The 23,072-nt window shown below is 49.8% G+C and overlaps 2 protein-coding genes across 4 annotated transcripts in view; one reads left to right on the top strand and one right to left on the bottom strand.

Moving 5' to 3' along the window:
• PSMB7 (proteasome 20S subunit beta 7) overlaps window positions 1-13,121 on the top strand; it is a 55,146-nt gene extending 42,025 nt beyond the window's left edge. The window contains exons 7-8 of the mRNA XM_081150952.1: window positions 9,892-10,043; window positions 12,886-13,121. Of these exons, the coding sequence (XP_081007078.1) occupies window positions 9,892-10,043; window positions 12,886-12,997 (264 nt within the window). The 3' untranslated portion in view covers window positions 12,998-13,121. The remainder of the gene's footprint in view (window positions 1-9,891; window positions 10,044-12,885) is intronic.
• A 1,030-nt stretch (window positions 13,122-14,151) lies between these two features.
• The window catches only part of NEK6 (NIMA related kinase 6), a 69,120-nt gene continuing 60,199 nt past the window's right edge, over window positions 14,152-23,072 (bottom strand). For all 3 annotated transcript variants that reach the window (XM_081150950.1, XM_081150949.1, XM_081150951.1), the window contains exons 9-10: window positions 18,293-18,406; window positions 14,152-15,625 (exon numbers count right to left, since the gene is read on the bottom strand). In XM_081150950.1, the coding sequence (XP_081007076.1) occupies window positions 15,515-15,625; window positions 18,293-18,406 (225 nt within the window). In that variant the 3' untranslated portion in view covers window positions 14,152-15,514. The remainder of the gene's footprint in view (window positions 15,626-18,292; window positions 18,407-23,072) is intronic.

The raw sequence follows: 23,072 nt of genomic DNA on the forward strand, positions 1-23,072 counted from the left end.
CAAGCCAGATGAATAATGAAGTGATAGAGTAGTATTATTTAAGAACATATTTGTTACTTTGAAGAATGTTAGAGGTAAACTACTTTAAAAATATAAACCAGTGTGTGACTTATCAAGCATCATCACTGTTTTTGGAGACTAATTGTTTTGAGGTTCTGTTTCTGTTGTCTTGAGTGAATAAAACATGGGCTCTGGAGTCAGACAAAACTGTGTTGAATCTTGGACCTTCCGGTTTGTTGTCCTCACTGAGCCTTAGTTACCTGGATTTATAAAATGGGTAGAAGGGTAGCGCCGACGTTAAAGGGTTGTTTGGAAGAGTGAGTGGAAGAATGTACTTGACACAGTCCTACACGCAGTAAATACAAGTTTCTTCTTGCCTTCTAGAATATTATTTCTAGTGATATATAGTAAGTGGAGGTGTACTACTTAGTACACTTACTGAGAGGGCAGTAAATTCCATGTGGAAGATGTGCGCGTGAACACAGTGTTTTATGGCACCATTTTGAATTCCATTTGTAGTATAACTGCTTTCATGATTGATTCACTTTGAATTGGTTGGAAAATGAAGTGGTGAGTTCTTCTCAGTTGCCCCTTGTGTTGGTAGCTCTGAAAGAGCTCGGTGTCCATAACTGTGTGTCAACACTAGAGAAAGGGCAGAGCCGGTCATAGCACCCAGAGCTGCTTGCACTGTCTCTTGGGCATAGATATTTAGTTTAATCCTCATGACCATCCTGGTGCTAGATGGTTTTAGGCCTCTTTTGCAGATGAGGAAATTAGGACTTTAAAATGTTAAGTGACTTTACCACCAGGGTCAAATAGCTCATAAGTAACAGGACTAGATTCATACCTGATTTCCTGGGTCTTCATCTCCCCTCCCCCTCTCCCACCCCCACCCCCCCATCCTCTCACCTCCCCACCTCCACCTCCATGATCAATGTAGTGAATATATCTGCTGGCCCCAGAAGTTAACTTATGCCCCTTTGGAAGGTTTCCCCATTCACCTCAAGAACTTTAAGTAACTGTGTCTGAAGGCTGCTGCATGTGCCAGGGGTCCCAGGAAAAGGTGATCACCTGGGCGCCCCGTGGAGAAGTATCTGAGTTGCTAGCTCCTCAGGATGGGGGAGGAGCTACTGCTTTACTTGGGCCTTCCCACCTCTGCTTTCTCATAACTGCACATTGCACGGGGCCAAACACTCATTCGATTCTCCCTTCCAGCTTCTAATTTGAGAGCCCCTGCTGCCAATGAAATGGAACTTACAAGTTGTTTCCAGCCTAAGTGTTTTTTTCTTTTTTCAGAACAACCTCAGTATACTTAAACTGGCTCTACTTTATCTTGTCCCTTTTTGGTGACACCCTTTAGAGTGCCTACCGCAGAAGCTTACCAATGTCTGTAATATATAATTAAGTTAATCATGGTCTCCCATCAACCCACCAGAAAAGCAGCTGCCAAGAAGTTGCAGAAGGTCTTTCTGTGAAGGCTGAGTTTGTGTGGAGTTTGGTCAGTGCTCCTGACTGATGCCAGAAGTCTAGGTGACACCCTGTACATCCCTCTACTGCACTCCCACCTGCCCCTGTGGGCCTGCCACTGTCTCTCATTGGGAATATTATAATCACCTGCTCTCCTGTCCCCTGCATTTGGTTTCTCACACACTGCTTCCAGGTTGCATTTTCAAGCAACACAAATATAACTACATCATTTGCCAGCTTAAGATGTTTGTGTTTTCCCACTGGCAAGAGTGAAGGGCCGGCTCTCTGTATGGCCCGTAAAGTTCTCTGGTATTCAGCCACACTGAACTACCTATCTGACTACACCTTCCTCCTTCCCATTTTCATGGCTTTACACCTGCCCTCACTTCCACCCTGTGGCTTGGCTACCATTTACTTGGATGTCAAGCCACGGATCCAGACTTCATCACCTGTGCCCCATGGGACCTCTGTACACCCATAGTTCCATTGTCAGGCCTGCCTCTTGGTAACTCTTACCCTGTTGTAGTGAGCTTATCTGTGTTTCCTCTCTGGACTCTATACTCTGTGTGGGCAGGTCCGTGTTTGTTCAGACCCTGTCCCCAGTGTTGAGCACAGTGTCAGTGGAGAGAATTAGTACCAGGTCAGCAGGATATACTTGCTGAACTAAGCTGACCTGCACATTTCTTTCAGGGATTTTGTATCATTTGAAATTGGCTTCATATGTGGCCATCTTTAAACTTCCTAGAACAAGAGTGCTCTGTCCTTCCCCGGGTCTCCTTCCAGTCCTTCTGATCCTCATGAGGCTGCAGAAGCAGGATCGTGCAATACAGTGTGGCCCCCATCGCAGCTTCCACATGCCCTGCACTCTGCAGTGGTTTCCATCCCCCAGCCTTGGGAGTGATGAGCTCAGTGTGAACATGGCTCTTCTTTTTTATCTTTATTGTGCGACCAAGGAACAAATTCACTTCATTTCCGCCCCCTCTGCTTCCAGGTGATAGCCTTTTCAGCCTCTCTAGGAAATTATTGGCAGAGTTAGCCCACTGACCGCATTGCTTTATGGAGGGAGAGAGAAATGTTATTAAGATCTTATTACTACCTGGGGCAGTGTGGTTTTCGTTTGGAGGATTGTTGAACATATTTCTCACTTTCTTTAAACCCACTCTTGTTTTTTTCTCTGATTATATTTAAGTATAGCCTTGCAAATATATATTTGTGTACACATATGCTGTAAACGCCGACTTCTTCCTGTGAAAGCAGTATGTTCTCATCTCTCTTTCCCTTTCCCTCTGGAAGCTTAGATGTTTTTCCTTCTATTCACTGTCTCAGAATCCAGCAGAACCTCTCGCCCACTACTGATTTTCCTGGTGGGATAGGAAGACATAGGCTTTGGTGATGCCCGGCACTAAGTTGGTGTGGATCCCCAACTCCCACTTAACACAGCCATGTGCCTTTAGGTGCATCAGCCTGCTTTCTAGAGCCTCAGTTTCCTTTGCTGTACCCACGGTGATTATGAGGATGAAACACGTAAGTGTGTGGCTCAGACCCAGGGATGTGGTGGGCGCTCATGTTAGTTCTCTCACATCCTTGCCTCTTTCCTTCTACCCTAGAACTTGCTGCCAATTCTGTTTGGAAAATCTCTGTGTTAGGGACATTCCTGTCCCTCTATTCTTTCCAACAGCCCTTGGACAGAGGCATTATCCCCATTCTTCCGATGGGCAGCCTGTGGCTCAGACAGTTAAGTGCTGTGCTCATTAGTGGCTCAACTCTCCTGGGCTTTTCTCTTTGGTGCTCCTTGACAGCCTCTTGGGGCCCATTGTGCTTGTGCAGCCTCGGACACCTCTTCTCCTAGCCCTGAGTTGTGATCTGGGACAGGTCAAGTTGGCAGTGACTGGGTTGGCAGTTCCTTGAACATGAAAACCCCTCCCCACCCCTGCCGAAAACTCCTCAGATCACCCTGCACTCACAGCAGATTTGTCCTCATTATTTGCATCACCCAGATAGTGGGTGCCACAAAAGCTACCAAGGAAAGAAATGACAGTGCCATCTACACCTTAAAACACAGTCACTAATTCACTCCCCGCTTTGGGCCCACCAGCAGCAGCTGCAGCTCGATTACACCCGACGTTCCCAGGTGTTTACACAAGGAGACTGTTTACCCAAACAGCTCAAGCCCAAAACCAAACTCAGGCACCTTTACTTTTGTTGCACAGCCCCATCTAAAACAATTAAATTAACCTTTCCCACTGTAAGATATGTGGCTACACCTGGGACACATCAGGTCTCTTACATGGCGCAGGAAGCACATGACTTTGAGGGGACTGTTTTAAACACTTTTTGAGCTCTTTAAATTTTATCCAACCTTCAGCCTTGAATGACTCCTTTAGGCCGCATCAGTGGCATAGTCAGAACCTCAGCCTGTCTTCAGGCCACTACTAATCGCTGCATTTAAACCTCTCCTCTGGAGTGTCTGTCTTTGAATGCTCTGGTTCCTTCGTCCCCAGTTGGGACTGGTGCAGTTTTGGAATTACCCCATTTTTTGTATTATTCTGTCTCATAATTAATTTCACCTTTTAGTTTGGCAAAGTCATGAATACATTGGAAGCTGACATTTTATTTTTTCAAATGTTGAAGTCCATGCCAGGCACTGTGCTAGCTGCCTGGGACAGAGATGGAGACGGTGTGGTTTTCGTCCCCCTTTCAGAGACCTAACTCTTGTTGCACCCAGACTTTTATCTGCTCTGCTGCAGATTGTCAGAGCAGCAGCAATTTCTGCTGTTTCAGATCAAAGTGACAAAAGATAATGCAGATTTTCCAAGATGGATATGGACTGCTTCAATTCTATTTGAGTAAAATCCTTAGTTTTTAGTAAAGGAGCAAACTGTTATGAACGAAATATCCTCAGATATAACAGCAAGTAGGAAAGTTGATGAAAGTGTGATGTGAGAGGTCAGCTATGATGCCACCCACATCCTAAATCCCCTTAAGCAAAGGTAGGAGGGCCGCTGTCCGGACTCCTGGCATGAAGGTGGGATGGAAGGCAAAGGGACCCCTCTGCAGTGTGCTGAGAAACAGGAGAGCCAGGAGAGCTCTCTTCCTCGTGAAAAACGCAGAATGTTTCTTCCTTTTCAACCCCTGAATGTCTGCCCCTCAGCTATGTCAATGAAATCTATTACCCAGCATAGAACTCAATTTTATTAAGAATTAAAAATATTTTAGTTGCAAATTGATTGTTTCAAATGACTTACTGTATACATGTATTTTCACATTCCAAAGCTGAATCTAAAATAGTATGTTAGGTTTCAGTCAGATACATATTTCATATTTTGCCTGTCCCCAATGTAAGTAAGGCACTGTTCAGAATGCATAACTGAATTGCTGGCTGTAGAAGGTTTATTTAAAGAGTATTAATTTGATGCTGAGCTGTCCAGGGTGCCCATTGGCTAGGGCACTTACACTGTACTCTGGTGACATTCCCAATCTAAAAATCACTTAGGTGAGAAGAGAAATTTGATCATCGCTGTAGACAGGAATAATGCGGAAAAGTTTCTTTGCGGTACTATTTTGGACCTGCACCATAGCGGAGGCCAAGGTAATCTATCAGTTTGTGAGTGTCTACAAAATGCAACTCTCTAGATAACAGGTTTAAAGTAAAGATTTAATACAGTCTCCATCTCCTGTGATGTTGCAGTGACAGTTTAAAACTCATTCTCTAAATCTCAGCAGACTTTATAGCTAGCAGTGGGCCAATATAAAGTTTAATAGCATTACAACACATAAATCATCTTTTAAAGATGCTGCTAGTAGCTCCAATATTAAATGCAGACAATCGCCTGTGTTATAAATAATTTATCAAACACCATTTCAGATTAGCCTTCCATGCTGAGTTATTTATTTTAGCCTTTTCTGTACGATTCCTAAGGCACTTTTTGAAAGATCCATTACTGGTCAGTTTAATGAACTTGGGGGTCTGTTTTGTCCCCTCAAGCACTCGGGTACAGCTGTGGTGACCATTACATGGCCGACGTGGACCTCTTTGTGCCTTTTACAAGTGCTGCCCATTTGTCATGTAGCGGTAAATGGAGCTGCACATTGGAGTCCAGGGACACATTGTGCGATGCGGTGATGGAGACAAACAGATAGCTCTATAAAGTGCTGCTTGTCACAGCTGACTTGCAGTACAGTACATCACTCTTATTGTAATCTCATTTAAGAAGCAGGGGTGGCCCTCGGGACTGATATTCCCAGTTAGTTTGGTCTTTGTAGCCATAAAACAGGAAGTGCTCCTTTTATATTCTCTGAACTTTTAGGGAGTGTGCTTTTTGCTTGGATTAATTATTACTGGAACTTCTCCACGGCCCTGGGTGAAGATTTGTCAGCATGTTTGGGCTGCCTCCTCCTGGCCTGGGCTTCAGTGCAGGCAGTAACTGCTTAGAGATGAACTGTGTTTCTAGGAGCCCCCCGGCTTGCTTGATTAAATAAGCTTTCATTTATTAAGCAACAGCTACATGCCAGACTCTATAGTAGCAGCTCGTCATACTTTATTTCTAATTCTTGCAGCAGTTTGTGATAACTTCTAATTTATCATCCTAATTTATATTACAGAGGAGGAGAGTGAACTCAGAGAGGTAAAGTGACTCACCCAAGGTTGCACAGCAGTAAGTAGGAAGGAAACTGGGCATTCAAGTCCAGTAGGTCTGCTCCACGTTTGCCAGATTACCTTGACCCTGCATCCCCCAACTAACTTTCAACCACCAGGGTCATGGTGATCTTTTGGTTGAGCGTCTCAAAAGAAAAAGAAATTATCATTGGCCTGGAGGGCCATTTTTCTGCTAGCCAGGATGAGCACTCCTGGTCTGTCTACATACTAATCTAAGTTCCTCTGTGACTAGCAATGTAAATCTATGAGTAACTGGCCAGGGGAGGATGCCAACCTGGCAGTGGGAGAGCACTGCACCTGGGCCTGATCAACTGGGGTCACGGGCTCTGCAGGGCCCTTGTCAGAGCCCTCTGTCACAACTGTCCCCAGGCAGATGATGCTCAGAACTCGGATCACTCTGCATCTTCCGAAATAGGGAGGTGCAATTTCCCTATGAAGAATGAATCCCAGAGGAGGAAACAATGCTTCCTGCATGTACTGTAGGCCAGAGACAGATAAAAATGTGGTGTTTTCCCTACCTCTTGCTTTTAGTTTGTGGTTTTTCTTGATAGTTTTCCTAAATATTTGGTAGCACGTGTTAAAGACAAGAGTTGTTTAATTGTGAAATTCTACTATGAAGAAAACACAGTATGAATATGCCCAGTAGCATATTTGCATATGTATCTAGAATTCTGGGAATGGAAATTCTGTGGTAAAAGACAGTATTCAACATATGAAGCAGTTCTGGGACATAGTGGGTGTCTGTAAATATTTGTTGAAGACATTATGTAAGTAATGGGTGGACAATAGAGCCTTGTGTTTTGAGAGGGCTTTGATGGGGTGGGGCTATGTGAAATAAGATTTTGGATCTCAATACTGATTTTTGTCATATTACATTGTAGAAATGTTTATTTAGGTGATAGTCTGTGGGCAGTTTGTGAAACACGGTGCTCCCCACCCCCATGGAAATGACCATCACAGGAGCTGTTAGTTGGCTCAAAGAGAAATTGGCAACATCGTTCTTTTGAACTTGCCCAAATTCTGAAGATCCTTGGTGATGGGGGAGTGACATACCCTCAATCAGGGAACTGCTGTCCACTCTCCCCGACTTGCCAAGGAGCCACCAGCTGACACAGGTTACTTGTGAGCTGGTGTGGTGTGTGGCACTCCAGCTCTGGAGCCTGAAGGATGACCTCTTTTACTGTTGACTAGCAGTGTGAACTTGGGAGAGGCATTGTCTGTCTGTCTCTCTCTCTCTCTCTGTCTCTTGACTCTCTCTCTGCCATAGTTTCTGATAGTACCAACCTCAGAAGATGGTTGGGGGCAGGGATAAAAACGATTATTAAAGTGCCTAACTCAGTACTTGGCACTTTATAGTAGGTGCTCAATAAAATGAAAGGTTCATAACATCTTTGAGTCCTGTGTATATAAGAAAGGTAGGACTGGGGGGAAAAGTAAGGGACTGGTGAGGTTTTTTCCTTAAGTTATCTTCCCCTAGAATTGGTGAGGAGGAAATAAGTTTAAAAGGTATAATCCCAGTTTTTAAAAGCCTTTATTTTACACTTAAATAACAGCACACGTGATAATTTTATGAATAAAGCTATACATAAAATATTTCAAATGTGCACATTTTTACATTTTTTAAGTTTATTTACTGACAGAATATTTGTAAAGTAGAGGAAGGCTCATCTATAATCTCAGCACTGTCAGCATCCTGGTGCCCAACCTAACTGATTGATATTAGATATGCATGCCTAATATCATGTGTATATTTCAGTTTCCTCTAAGTCTCCCCATCCACATCCCCAAATATAAAATAATTTTAAACTTCAGTCCTAAGTGCTGCCAGCAAGATTTGTGACATCACTAGGTACTGTTGGCTGGCTTAAGGCACCAGCAGCAGTGATGACAAAGCAAAGGAAGCAATAAAACAGCAAAGAAGGAAAGTAGAGATGGCAGGTCAGGATCAGGGGAGTAAGCAGGATGCCCTGACACATGCAGGCAAGCACGTCCAGGGGTGGTTAGTAAGAGAAACTAGTTGGAATGGGGTTGCATTTGTTGTTAGTGATTGTTTTTTGCTGTCTGTATGGTAGTAGCAGCAGCAGCCGTCTCCTTCTCTAAGGCGCTTTCTTTGTTACCACCTTCACTGTTTCTGGTAAGGGGCCTCACAGACCGTTGGGAGTCCCAGGAGAGAATTCTTGATTAGAGGATCCTGTTTGAATACTTTCAGGGCTGTATATGCACAAGAGAATAACTCACTTTGTTGGCTCTCCATAGGTGCCAGTCAGAAAGTGAATAAACCTGGTGGAATAAAGGTCAGAATGACCCCCTAGCCCCTGCTGCTGGGTTCCTGAGGACCCCCCTTCTAGCAGAGCCATCTCCTTCCTTCTCTGAGTCTGTAGAGGGCGCTCATGACACTGGAATCCCACTTCCTGGCTTAGGGGAGGCAGAGGAGCAGGAGTCCTGAGTGGTCATTCAGACTCACAACTTGAAGTCAGAGAATCTGTCCATTGATAGTCTCAGGTTGGAATTTGGGGCGGGGAGTTGTATTTTTCAAAGGATGTTACTGGGATGAGCTCTTTAGTTTAGTTTGTGTGTTTATGGACTCATGCCCTGGTGGGTTGGTAAGGGGCTGCACCACAAGTTAGAGTCCCTTCTTTGGGAGATTGGTTCGTTTCTGTTTTTGTTCCATAAAGAGCTTGAACTTGGTGTTCCCCAGGTCCTACCTTGCTTTCTCCACTGCCCACCTTCTGTTTCACTGCCCTATTTTTGAGTGCCTGGTGTGCAGCCTGTCCGTCAGCCCTCTCTGAAGCTGTGCTGACCTAGCCAGTGTTCCCACCGCTCCTTCCCAGTTATCTGCTGGCCCTTGTCACACTGCATTGTAGTTCCTTGGGTCTGATGCCCCCACTGGACTCCAAGTCCCTACAGGCAGGGACCTTCATCCATCTCTGCAGTGTTAGCTCCTAGCACAGGCCTAGCATATTGTAGGCCTTCTTGGATAAGAAATGAATCAATCTACTTTTTACCAGTAACTGTTGGGGCCTTAGACTTGCTTCTTAAAGGAGCAGTAGAAGAAAGTGATTCAAAGAAATAAATCACTTCAGTGAACATGTAGGCTCGTTAGTGGGGGAGGTGATAGATTCTCGGGCAAGTCTCACACTTGACTCTGCTGCCATAACTGTTTGTGTTTTCATGTTATTTTCCCAGAATTGTTTGTGTTTTCATGTTATTTTCCCCTATGATACTGACTTCATTATATTATGAGGAATCAGGTTCCAACTATTGTTAGATATTTTCAGTCAGGGGTTAGCAAACTACAGCCCATGGGCCAAATCTGGTCCACTGCCTGTGTTTGTTAATAAAGTTTTATTGGCACATAGCCACACGCATTTGTTTACATATTATCTATGGCTGTTTTGTGCTATCATGGCTGAGTTGAATAGTTATGACAGAGACTGTATATTCACAAAGCCTAAAAATATTTACCACCTGGCCCCCTTTACAAGGATAGTTTACTGACCTCCTGATAGCGCACTCTGTGCTGTCTATCAGCCCGGAGTCCTCAGTTATGTGGTGATTGTCTGACCTGGAGCAGTGTGTTGAAGAGGGGGGCTGTGCACAAAGGGTTGGAAAGGCCTGGGTCCCACATGTGCCAGATGAGGAACCTTTGGCAGATTGTTGAGGTACTTTGTGACTTTCTCTTCACCTGTAAAACGGGCATTGGAAACAGCGCCTACTTCACAGTCATTGTGCGCACTGCTGGACATCGTTTCTACTCTCTTTCTTAGGAGGAGGAAGCCAAGAAGCTGGTGAGTGAGGCCATTGCAGCTGGCATCTTCAATGACTTGGGGTCTGGAAGTAACATTGACCTCTGTGTCATCAGCAAGAACAAGCTGGATTTTCTCCGCCCGTACTCAGTGCCCAATAAGAAGGGAACCAGGTGAGTGAAGGAAGTGCCTTTCTTCCCCTGTCCCCTGGCTTCCATGGCCACCCGTGACCTCTCCCTGGCATCTGGACAGTCTTCTTGATTCTTACCCACTTTAAGTAAATCCAGGATCCCCAAACCAGCCTCACGCAACAGCCCTTTGAGTCATTATTTGCTTTCCGATTCTGGGCTGTTGTCAGGTGTAGAAAAGTGATTTAATTTGTAGAATGTTGATGGGAGAGGTGGAGTGAGGCCCACGAAAGAGTCCTAGGCAGGGGGTTGGGGGCAGAGGTTTGAATTACCTGCTCTCCTTTCTCTAGTCTCGTAAAGAACCTCCTGAATTTTGTATGCAATTCTGTGAGAAGGTGGATTTTTCAGGGCAACTGGCCTCAGCTTTTTCTGAGTGGTGCAAGAGTCCTCAGCAGTTATAAACCACTGGTTAAGAGTCTCTGAAAGCCAGCCTTGGGAGCTATCGGTGTTCTCGACTCTCAGGGGAGCTGTGCCAGTTAGCCCATGGCATGTGCTGAGCTGCACTGTGTCTCAGTGGTGCAGCCCTTGCTTAGAGCGGGGGACATGTTGATTTGCTGAGCAGAACTGCACGGTTTCCAGCCCTGGTGGCTGGTGTGTGCAGGTAAGCCGCTCATTTGCAGTCCCGAATGGTTGTCCAGCTGCTTGACCATCCGGTGGCTCCTGACCTCTTCCTGGAGCCTGAGCAGCTCAAGGTGTGTGTGGCTCCCTGAGCTCGGCTTCCAGCTGCATCCGAGGGTAGCCAGCACATCACCTCTGGAATGCTTGGTTAATTCCCCAGCATACACTCCAAACTCAGATCAGGAGTAATTTACAAGGAAAGAATAGAACTTCGAGAGCCAGCAGGTACTTATCGCAGTGTATGTTCAGCATTGCAGAAACTCTGTGTTCCTGACAGGGTCACACAGCACAGAGTTCTGGTCAGGGGATGGGGAAATGCCATTACCTGGCGTGGTGACTTTGGGCAAGTCAGTCTCCCTGTCTTTGAAATGGTGGAGCTAGTCTAGGTGCTCTCTAGTGACCCTGCACAGTCCTGGGGTCTTTAGCAGGAGGGAAGTGACCTCTCAGGCCTGGGGCTGTTGGGGAAGCTTTGCTGAGCACTCTGAAGTGGGAGCAAGTACCCCTGTGGGACCTACTCCCTGCTATTTGCAAGATGAACCACCTGAGCAAGTCCTTGGTAAAGAATTCGGGAAGGAGGTGGTTACTCCATCCAGACTTAACAGTGTGCTGGGTGAGGGTTCTGGAAGCCACCTGTGAGCCATTGAAAAGTGGTGCTTGTGGCGGACAGGAACCTGTGCTCAGCACAGGAGTCCTTGTCCAGGGGGACGTGTGGCAGCGGGCACATCTTACTCCTTGGGACGCAGGCCACATTTGTAAAGGAGACTGTAAACTCAAGTACAAACAGCACAACCCCTTGGTTGGTTGTGAACATCCAGTGAATGGTGTAAAAGGGGTTGGGCATGTTGTGGCAGGTGCCGGTAACCTACCTTCTGGGCCAAGCTGCTCTGGTTTCGGTGCCCAGGCACTGCATCAGATGCCAGGTGGCAGCGGACACTGCAGCAACAGTGCCCACTGTGGAACCTTACTGTCTTGTCTGCCAGTGGCTGACTGATGGGGGTACTGCCTGGGTAAGGGAACCTCTCCAGACTGGACAGCCAGGACCAGGCAGAGCATTAGGCCTAGGCAGGCATCCTGTGCCTAATCCCAGTGTAGATCTGGCCCTGCACATGCGCGTTGGCTCCTCTGCTCTCAGCCCTCCACAGCCCTGTTTTGCAGTCCATTGTTGATTAAGGTAGAAGCCCTCCCTGCATGCTGCTGGGACCTGGAACAGAAACCCAGGATGCTGAGGCTTCCCCCAGATGCTGCAGTTCAGATACACGGGGGTGGGGTGGGGGTGGGGGGTGGGGGGTGTAGCAGAAATAAAGGCCAGTTCTTTGCTGCGCAAGTTCTTTAATTTATACAGAGCTCAGTCACATTGCCCTCTTTTCTGCTTCCTGCTCTCTGAGCACAAGTGTCCATTTGAGAGGATGGATTTTTGAGGAGCACATGGTAACGGCACAGCCAGTAGCGTTCGGTTAGTCCCTGCCAGGCTGACAGGAATAATGTCCCAGGCAGGGACAGACCAGAGGAGCAGTTGGATTTGTGCTGCTGTTTGACAATAATGTAATTTCCAGCCCCAGCATGAGAACCAGCAGTTCAGATATGTATCCTACAGACCGCTTTGTGCTCAGAGAAACCTGTCAGATTCATTCCAAGAAAGTGCTGGGTGTGTCCTAATGGTGACCCACCATGTCCCTGCAGGGGACAGTTAACTCTCCTTTCTTGAGTCTTGAGAGTGTGGTCTCAAATGACAAGCCGAGTCTGGCTGTGGGTCATTTTAGTATTGTTTATGCTTCAAAATGTTTTTTAAGTGTTAAGGAAGCAGGCTAGTCTTGTTGCTACACAAGAGAAGGGTGGTGGCAGCTTAATGGAAGGATTCACTTCCTGCTGGTTACTGAGGTGCTTTCAGGAGGTTGAAGCTTGTAGGCAAATGACCAAATGCTTTCCAGCATCTTTTGGGAATGGTGAGGTGGGCGAGGAAACCTGAGTGCCCACTAAGTGCCCAGTGCTTTGTCTGATCTTTTAGTGTACATTCTATATACTAGGTGTCTCGCTCTATAGCCCTTAAGAGTTGCAGAAAGCAAGCCTGGGGGCAGTTGAGTCCCTCCAGGGTCACAGAGCTGGGAGTCAGGAGAGCTGGGATTCCAGTATAGGCCTCTGTCTTGCCTGAGTACTTGACTCTCTCTCTCTAGCTCTCCAATCGTAACTCCTGGCTGTTTTTTCTCACTAGGTTTGGCCGGTACAGGTGTGAGAAAGGGACCACTGCAGTCCTCACTGAAAAGGTCACTCCCCTGGAAATCGAGGTGCTGGAAGAAACGGTCCAAACAATGGACACTTCCTGAACGGTGTCAATGGATGGCTGGTTACTGCTCTAGAAGACGGGGGGCAATGGAGGCTCCCCTGTAAGACATTCATTCGGCTAGCGTTTGCTGAATGAAACCCAATAAAAAATGTAAACCAAATTGAGTGGTTAGTCTGGGGGCTGTGTGGTGTTTTTTGTTTTTCTAAGGCCATTAAGGCCCATCAACCTGGCCTCCCCTCAAGACATTAATCCTTTCCCGAGTGCCAGTCTGTGTTTAGGTGGGTGTAAGGGCAACATAATCCTAAAAACAGACGAGGCTCATGTGTCGCAGGAAGCCAGATTAGGTTTCTCTGATTCTCCAGGTGAACATTTATACCCACCCCTTGTATTAACTTACCTTCTCTTGGATTAGGATGGTCCCAGGGTGTTTGCATTTTAATTTTTTTTAGGATGAGTGCAGCACAGCCTTTTCCCCGAGCAGCCAAGTAGGAAAGAAATATCCAGACAGGCTCAGTCCTACGTACCAAGAAAAAGCAGGCAGGTGGACAGTCTGCTCTGCTATAGCTTCAGGAAACTTGTCGAACTCCTGTCAAGCAGGTTTCACAGAAGTCAAAGGAATGCTTCAGGGATTACTGTTTGTAATAATCAGGACACGTTCATTTCACAAACACATAGGCCTGGGCAAATGGTTGAAACTGTACGCCTCCAGAGGGTCCTGGTAGGCAGAATTGTTCTCATGACATGTAGAAAGCGAGCTCGTCTATGTCTGATGCTGATTCTGCCAAGGGAGACACGGGAGGGACTGAGAACTGTAAGCAGAGTATTTGTAAAACATCTGTGTGGAATCTGAAAAACTTTCAGTGGTGAGTGCTCAGTAGGAGAAGGGCCTTGAGTCCCCCAGAGCGAGCATGGCGGGGGCACGAGAGAGGCTCAGTACCACATCTTCTGGTGTGAACCTGCTCTTGGGCCAGACTCCCCGGTGAAAACTGCCAGGAGTGGGGCAGGGAGAACAGTGGAATTATTGAGGGCAGCAACTTGGCTGATTACTGTCAGAATTGTCTGGGAGCTTGAAAAAATCCGGGGATTACTCAGAATGTCTGGGTCCTGAGTAACTTTTTAAAGGTGCCTCAAGGAATTGTGCTACAGTGTGAAACTGTTTTAAAGTTATCCACAAATTATACTCATTCACACAAGTAACCCCCTCTCCCCATTTTATTTCAAACATGGAGAACACGTACAAAGCAAACGTGGCATCTGAAGAAAATCTCTCAAACCCGACAGTATTAACAGTAGAACAGAGTTCACACATGGAAACCGAGCAGTGGCCCAGCCCAAGTCCTTGATCCCCAGGGAGGCCTGTCAGGCCAGCACACAGATGTAGGGGCGGGCGTGTGCTCTGTCTGGACGGCTGAACTGTCACCAAGTCAGTGGACGACAACTTGGACCATTTGAGGATTAACTTGAGTATAAAGACAAAATTCAAACTATTTCCTTCAGAGCTTGAGTTTTCCTTAAGTTCACATTTATAAATTAGTTTTCACAGTTAATCCTATTTGGGAAGAAGAAATAAAGGAACACATTTCTGGTTTCCTAGACATAATACGGTTGTACATTAATTCTTGATTTACATGGTCCATGGACTTGAGATTTGTGAAGGGGTGAGTGGCTGCCCGTTTTGGATCATCTACAATGTGCTGGACAACTTGCATATTTTATTTCAAATTCCGTCAGCACCCTGAGGGTATTATTAGTCCCATTTTATGGATGAGGAAACTAAGGCTCAGAGAGGCTAAGAAACTTGCCCAGGGTCATGGTGGGAAGTTGCAGAACCAGAACTTGTACAGACAACAGCCTGAAGGCATGTTTTGTATTTATAGTTTTGTGTCCCGCGTTTCCGTCCCACAGAGGAAAACACTTAACACTGATCATTGAGTGAACTGCCAGCACTCGGGCGGGTGGCCAGTGCCCGCAGAGCGGGTGTTCAGGAGGTGGCCGAGCTGACTGCAGGGAGGACGTGCCTTTCAGATGCTGTTTGTCTTCTGAATCCTCATTCATTGTTATAAACATAGATAAAAATATTAGGAAAATTTCCACTCTACTCAAAAAATTATGCCCACTTTACCCCTTTGCAAGAGTAAATGAAGCGCACAGCTTGACTGAAAAGATTCTACGCTACCGAACTCGCCGCCAGCCATTTTCAAATGCTCGCTAAGATCAGTCCTGGGTTCCGTTAGTATCAACCTTGCCCAGTCACTGGAGGAATTCCCTAGATTCACAGTACAGGGGCGTGTCGCTGGCTCGCTGAGCCACGCGCCCTCGTTAACCCTACTGAGATTGTCCACAACAGTTTAAAGAAAGAAGTTTTGGATTTGACCACCAGTAACGTGACCAGTGCCCCTCCCCCAGCCGCTCCGCAGTCAGCGCCTGCGGTAAAGCCGGCCCCAGGGGGACCTGCTGGAGCCTCCGGGCTGAGGTGACTGGGCTGCCGGCGGCCGCTTCGGAGAGGAGACTCGGGGCAGAGTGGCGCTGGCTGCCGAGGCGCCCGTCCGCGCCGCGCTCAGGTGCTTGAAGTCCACACGTGCATCTGCTTGGCAACCTGGTGCACGTACCCGATGTCGGGCCTCTGGTTGGGGTCGGGGTAGATGCACATACTGACCAGCTCTCGTAACTGCAAGGGAGAGGAGCTGGCGTTAGTCCCAGGGCGGCCTGGCCGAGGCGCCGCAGCGCCGCAGCCGCTCCCACGGCCCGCATGGCCACCCGAGGGTGAGGGACGACACTAAGGGGGTAGGCGATGGGTGCGTCACAGCCACGGCAGAGCCAGGGCCGGTCCAACACCTGTCCAGTCTCGAAGGCCATGCTTTGAGACTGTAGGAGTGGTTAGCCCCAAATAATTCTGAACTTTCAGCTGTCCACACAGCTAGGCAACTCTGTGCGTGTGTCTGCTGTCAGTCACGCAGATGCCCAAGCCAGAGGACAAAACTCCAGGCGAGGGCTTATTGATCATAATAAACGCATTAACATGCAGCAGGGCTGCAGTCTGCCCACCCCCTGGCCTCTCTATTGTGCTCACGAAAGACGGAGCTTTTAATTATACAGACACTGAAGGCTGCACCCGCCTTGGGCTGGGGGAGGGGCGCCTTGAGCCTCTGATCGCCTCCTTTCTGATAGCCAGAGTGCCAATTATTTTAATGGTAATTAAAATAATGACCTTAAAAAGCCTACATCTTAACTTGCATCACTGGGCTCACTGTAATTTTTTCACTTAAATACCTGCTGCTGGAAGGCCTGGCTGGCCCTGCGGGGTCGGGGGCAGCAGTGGGAGAGCGCTGGTCCTAAATAAGGGGGCTCATGTGGATTCCATGGCCATGCTCAGGGGAGTCTGGGGAGGGCAGAATGGTCATGTGGAGGCCCCGGGCTGCTGTACACAATCCACGAGTCACTCCTGAGGTGTTCCGGGCTGCAAACGGGGTTCCTCCGGGTCAGGCATGGTGAGCATCCCTCTGAGCTGCGTGTCTCCTTTCTGGGACTCCACCGCTTTATAAACACTGGGAGGCCTGGGGCAGATGAGCTGAGCCTGCAGCCGGCTCGACACTCCTGGAGACCGAGGTTGCCCAGGATGAGACAATACTTTTCAGTCTTTACAGTACTCAGAGAAAGGGAGCTGTGGCAGGCCTCTGACAGGGGAAGTACCCAAGAAAACTGGATTAAAGTGAAGTTTATGTGACCTCAATCATCATTTGTGAGTAGACCATGCTATTAGCATAACTGCATGTTTGAAAATTTTATAAGAAAAACAAGTGTCTATTTCCATTTCTAAGAGGCCAGAGAACTTAAAAAGTGAGGTGTGCTGGGGACTCCAGGGCCAAGAAGCACCTCTCGCTCCCAGACACACAGCCTAGTCTGAAGCCAATGAGCGTGGCATCAAGCTCAAAGGTTGGGTTCAAAGCCTGCCTCTGCCACTTGCAAGTTATGTAACCCTGGACAAATGACTTAATCGGGCTGTGTAGTTTCCTCATTGGTAAAATGGGATGGGGAGGATCCAACACAGTGGGTCATAAATGTGAGATGTCATTGTCATGAGGCCCAGGGCAGGGCAGGCCCAGGGAGGTCTGACTCCCCTTCACAGGCACTAGGTTGACCTTGGACAGAAATAACAATAACATCTACTAGCATTAACCTTGAACAGAAATGACAATAAAGTAGTTGACGCTTACTGAGCATTTACTCTGAGCCAGGCCCTGTGCTACGTCCAAAGGCTCCTTTTGATGATGGCGTCAATGTCAGCCTGGCACTAGACTGAGCACATCACATGCACTGACCCTGTGAGGTAGGTCCTAGGAGTATCCCCATTTTACAGATGAGAAAAGTGAGAGTAGTTCAGTGTCATGCCCAAGAACACTGAAGGGAACACGTAAACCTATGTGCATCTGTCGATACTCTCAGCTGTGCTGGGCTGTAAACCTGTCATTTCACCCTCGCATTTTGCTCATGAAGGCAAATATTAGCCCTGTTTTTAAGGTCACGGAACTGGGGAAGGTGACGCTAACACACGGTACCTGACACAGCCCAGTGCAGACCTGTTAGAGTCCGTGTCCAGAGCCCCTGTACCCAGTGGAAATGTTGAAAATAAAAATCCAAGGTGTGTCCTAGCGAGTATTGCTCAGTGGTTAGAACGTTGCCCTATGGACTGAAGGGTCCTGGGTTTGATTCCTGATCAAGGGCACCTATCTTTGTTGCAGGCTTGATCCCCAGGTTGTGCAGGAGGCAACCAATCAATGTGTGTCTCTCACATCAATAATGTTCTCTCTCTCTCTGAAAAAAAGCAATGGAAAAAATATCAAGTGAGGATTAAAAAACCACCCAAGGTGTCACTTAGGTCTGCGACAGCAAGGACACCAGTGCGTTTGCCGCGGTTTCCTGTCACTGGAGCGGAGTGGCAGCCAACGGTGGTGGTGGGGGCCAAGGCCCTGCCCCCTCCAGCCTCACGTCTTGTTCCTGTGTCTGACACTAGGCGGAGCTTTTCTCTGGAACCCGGGACCGGGACATGTGGCAGTGAGCCTCACACTCGGGCCCCAGGTTGGGGGCCGCATACCCAGAGGTGTGCCGACTACCTCCTCGTTGGCTCCTGGGTTCTGTACCAGAGGGTGGGCCACCAACCTGCTTTTGGGCCCACACTGGTGTAAAAGCTCTTCAGTAACAATAATTGACTTTTCCCTCCGAGTCACCTTCCCAGAAATTTCCCTCCCCCACCCTGTCAATTGAACCCAAGCTCAAGCCCCCTCCCCACAAGCCGTCTGGGGCTCACCAGGTCTGGCCCTGGCCGCAGCCGACTCACCTTCTCAGAGTAATGTTCCCCAGGGAGAGGCGGGTAGTCACACTGCTCAATCTTCTGGCAGAGGGAGAAAAGGTTCATTTTGTCTCCATAGAAGGGGCTCTGGAGAGCAGCCATCTGCAGGGGGAGGGGGTAGGAGAGAGGAATTTTCAGCCTTGAGGTCCAGTTTGGGGTGTGGTCCTTTTCTGGTCCCCACTGCAACGACTGTCCAGCAGGACATCCCCAAAAGCCTGAGGTGGCTGGGATTTGACATAAGTGGCCGTTTTAACATGGTCCTTGTTACACAAACAAATTAAATGAGACAAGGGTTTCAGTGACAAAACTTTAAAGGCAATCAGGGGACCAGCCACATGCAGGGGGCCACGTGAATACTGGGGGCCAGCCACGTGCAGGGGGCCACGTGAATACTGGGGGCCAGCCACGTGCCGGGGCCACGTGAATACTAGGGCCAGCCACGTGCAGGGGCCACGTGAATACTGGGGGCCAGCCACGTGCAGGCCCATGCCCACCTCATGCCTCGCCCCTGAGGGCAGATGGTGGTCGCGGCACATAGCAGGTGGTGGAACAGGGGCTCTGCTCCCTGGGATTGATGCCTGGGCCCACAGGTCCCCTCGGGGCATCGTCCTATATTTCTAAGAAGCGATTCCAAAAATGCCTGTGGGAGGATGTCTATTGAAGTAATAAATTTAGGGAATTACCTAAGGACAAACATATTGGGGGGGAGGGGGAGGCATTTCATTTTTGGCTTTAATTTTGGTTGTTTTTACCAGCCCACGACAGAGCTACTGCCCGAAGGCCTGGCTACTGCTGTCTTGGAAGTGGGATGCCCAGACATCAGGGAGGGCAGGCAGGAGGAGGAAGGTGGGGCGGCTGCGACCCTGGAGCCCTGTGCTTCCCTGAAGCTCCAGCTCTGCAGCCAGCGGCCACTCTCCTAGTCCCCGCTCTGCCCTCTCTTGGTGTGTGCTGGCTGTGCCTGACCTTTGCCCCAAACGGGAAGAGGCTCCACCTGCAGGGCTGTGAGGTTTGGCGGGCCCAGGAGGAGGCACCCACGCTGAGCCGTCACGGGCTCTGATGAGGCTGTGGCCCAGGCTGCGCCCTGAAGGCAGGCCGGCTCCTGGGGCACTGGGAAGTGGAAGAACTGTGGTAGCCCCGGCGGGGTTCTCACCCAGTCAGGGAACTACCAGGCCTCCCCGTCTGGAGGGCACCCAGACTCCTCACCCCACCATTCAGAGCACTGTTGGGGGATGTCTTCAAAGGGGGCGGGCGGGAGCCATGGGGCAGGCTCCACGAGGCAGCCCACGGTGGCCCCGCACGGAGCCCGAGGCCCATCTGCTGATTAATCCATAATGGGATTCAAGTGCTTCGTGTCACTCCACTCACTGTTGCCTGCCGCCAAAAGGCGGCCCGACGCCTCCTGCTAATGAAGTGCAGTCGGGTAATTGTGCCTGTCTGTCCGTTTGGCCCTAGTTCTCTTGAGGGAGCCAGGTTGCCAAGACCGCTCTGTACAGATCCCGGCCGAGGGCTCCTGGGCTCCGGTGCTGACGGGGCCCTGGGATACGGAGGAACCCTCCCTGTCCTCGGGCCTGGAGGGTGGCCCAGTGCTCCTTATCTCACGGCAGGGAGCTGGCTTTGTGGGTACCCATTGGCTTATTTTCCCAAGAGCAGGGCCTGCCTCCAAAGGGCCCAGGGGGCTTCAGAGCCCAGGCAGCATCCTTGGGTTTCCAAATGGCCATTGGGGAGGCTGCAGTGTAGCCTGGAGATTTGGGGGCTTCCTCTGACCCAGGTCCAGGAGTGTATCTGGGCAGTAGCTGTGAGCTCAGGTGCCTGGGCCAGGCTGTGTGCTTCCAGGTGGGTGTCTGGGGCCAGCCTCACCTCTCTACCCACCAGGACCAGGGGTTTGGGCCCCCCTGAGAGGGCTGGGAACCTGCATAAACTGAGAGAAGGCTGCATAAAGTGCGTGGCCCTGGCACTTGGCAGGGAAGGTTGAGTGTGTAGAGGCCCTGCTCCTATGGCTCCGCCAGCCTGACCGGGAACCAGCGTCACCACTAAGCGTACAAAATGGCATCGCATGGGTGATGCATTTCCAAGCATTAATATGAGAACCTTGGGTGCAAAGGGTTAATTGAGCAGTTTCAAAAGAACATCTGTTGCCACAGCGGAGAGCAGCTGAGGCTCCAGGGGGTCACTCAGGATGATCTGGGTGCCTTCGGAGTCATGGTGGGGGGATTAAGATGGATTTTCCTGCAAAGAGTTTCTGTTCAGGGTAGAAAGGACATTTAAATGCTGGCCCCATAACACAGGCCCTGGTTTTTAATGTGTCCGACCTGGGAGAGGAACTTGGTGACGCTTTCCGTAAGCCGGTCTGATCTGATTTGCAAAAGCCTTGCTGTTTGCGATTCCAAAAGGGGCCCAGAAATTGGCGAGGGGCAAGCCCTATATCTGCCTGCCATTCCCTTCAGATGGTTTCTCCCTCCTTCCTGGCACCTTCCCTATACTATTCGGAAAAGCTTGAACAGGGTCAGCAGTGGGCCATGCCAGCAGAGGCCAAGAGAGCTCCTGTGAGCAGTGGCTTCTCCATCCCAAATGCAGATTCTGGCGGGAGCAGCGAACCTCCTCCAGCTGCCGGCCACGGGCCATCCACCCAGATCAGGGCACTGGGCTGTGAAGGAACCTCTGGGGCTGCGTGGGACGCTGGGATCAGACGGATGACTGTGGATGGCGAGATCTCCCTGTACCGGTGACGCCCTTCCTCTGGTTGAGAAGAGGAATTGCTCTTTGGGGCTGATGCTGGTTACCTCGTTAGCACTGCCAAAGCCATGGCTCCCAGGGCTGTTTCTCAAATGCAGAACTTTCTCTGCCTGGCATTACTGGGACACACAGCCAGGGAGATGGGAGAGTACAGGCACTGGCACCCACTGGGGGGGAGTACTCAGAGGAACTGGTGTGTGATCGGAGATGTCAGACGGACAAGGGGAATCTGACTGCAGAGAGGACAGCGATTGTCTGTGACTCCCACCCTGTCAGGGACTCAGACACCCCTCTCGTCACCCAGCATCTGCCCAGCACGTCCCAGAGTCTGAATCCAGAGGCCCATCACCAAGCAGTCTGCAGCCCTGCTCCCCCATGAAGTGAGGGCATCCAGACCATTCTCTGGCTCAGGCCAGAATTCCAGAGCAGGATTCCCAGCAAGTGCAATTGATTCCTGGTCTTTTCCTGGCCTGCTTTCTAGCCAGGCTGCAGTCCCACACAGGCTCCTGGGGGCAGCTGTGAGGCCCCCCTAGCTGAGGATCCTGGAGCTGGCACTGAATGAGCCAATTCCTTCAGCTCCCATGTAGATAAATAAATTCTGCAGAGCCGGGCAGCCTGCTGGGCGCCTCCACGGGGCGTGCTGGGTAATGAAAATAAAGCATCAGGCCTTCCAACACAGCCGGCGGAACTCGGGCATCTCTGCTGGGAGCTCCCGGGGCAGAGGAGGGGCCACTGAAGTCACTTGGGCCTCCTCACAACCTGGCTTTGCCCTCCCAGGGGCTCTGGGCAGAGACTCCGTGTCTCCTTCTTCACCAAGGCCATGCCTAGCCCGCTGGCTGGGGAGAAGGAACAGGTCAGGCTCCTGTCTACAGAACAAGCTTTAACAGGCAGCCTGGGGTCCAGGGCCCCACTTGGTTGCTTCCTTGCTGTGTGACACCAGGAAGGCTCTCCACCTCTCTGAGCCTCAGTTACTCCCTCAGAGCGAGGCTGGGACCAGGCTGCTGCAATTCTTGTGATTCATTCTGGTGTCCAGGGCAGTGTCACTCCAGCTGCTGAGCTGTGTGGCATCTCCTATGCTGACCTCTTCAAGACAGATCCCACCTGGCACACACCCCTGAGGGCACGGGCCAGGTGTAGTGCCTTGTGGTGGGTGGCTCCTCACTGCACTAGCCATGGTCAACATCAGCATCTTAGGTGACCTCAGGAGGTCCTCGGTGGACATCCCGTTGCCCAGGTAAAATGGGGTGTGGTGGGCTGAACAATGGCCCCTAAAGAGGTCCTTGTCCCAATCCTTGGAGCTTGTGAATGTGTTACCTTACATGGCAAAAGGGATTTGGCAGGTGTGATTAAATTAAGACTTCCAGGTGATCCAGGTGGGCCCTAAATGTAACCGTAAGTGTCCTTATAAGAGAAAGGCAGAGAGATTTCCCTACAGAAGAGGAGGAGGTGTGCCGAGGGAGTGATGGGGTCACGAGCCCAGGAACGTAGGCGGCAGAAGGAACCAGCCCTGATGACGCTTGTCTTTAATCCAGTGAAACTGACTTTGGACCTCTGGCCTCCAGAACGGTAAGAGAATAATTTTATGTTGCGTGAAGCCATCAACTTTGTTGTGAGCGGTTACGGAAGCCACAGAAAACCAAGGGCTTTGTTTCTTCCTGTCCCCACTGGGGCTCAGGGAAGGGCAGGCCTATCCCTATCAGGGACAGGTTTTCCCTGGCTCTGTGCCCAAGTGTGCTCTTTGGGGGCCACACCAAATCCTTAGATGTGGTCTGGAGTGGGTGGGGGAGCCTCTGTCACAGCTCTTCAGGCTGGTACCCCAGGAACACACCAAAGGCTGTGTGGCGGGAGCTTCAGTCGTGTCTGTGGGATGTTTCCTTCCAATTACCAAACCCCAGGCTCAGATGCGTCTCCCTCTCTTGTCTGCTGGGAAAACATTCGCCTCTACTTCCCGGCAGGGCTAGGGGAGTGGGGAGAGGGGTGGGAGCCCAGGGCAGAGCCCCTCGCCAACTGTTACCTCTGGAGGGGCTGGCCATGC

Source organism: Miniopterus schreibersii (assembly GCF_964146895.1).
Source record: "Miniopterus schreibersii genome assembly, chromosome: 11".
Lineage (NCBI taxonomy): Eukaryota > Metazoa > Chordata > Mammalia > Chiroptera > Miniopteridae > Miniopterus > Miniopterus schreibersii.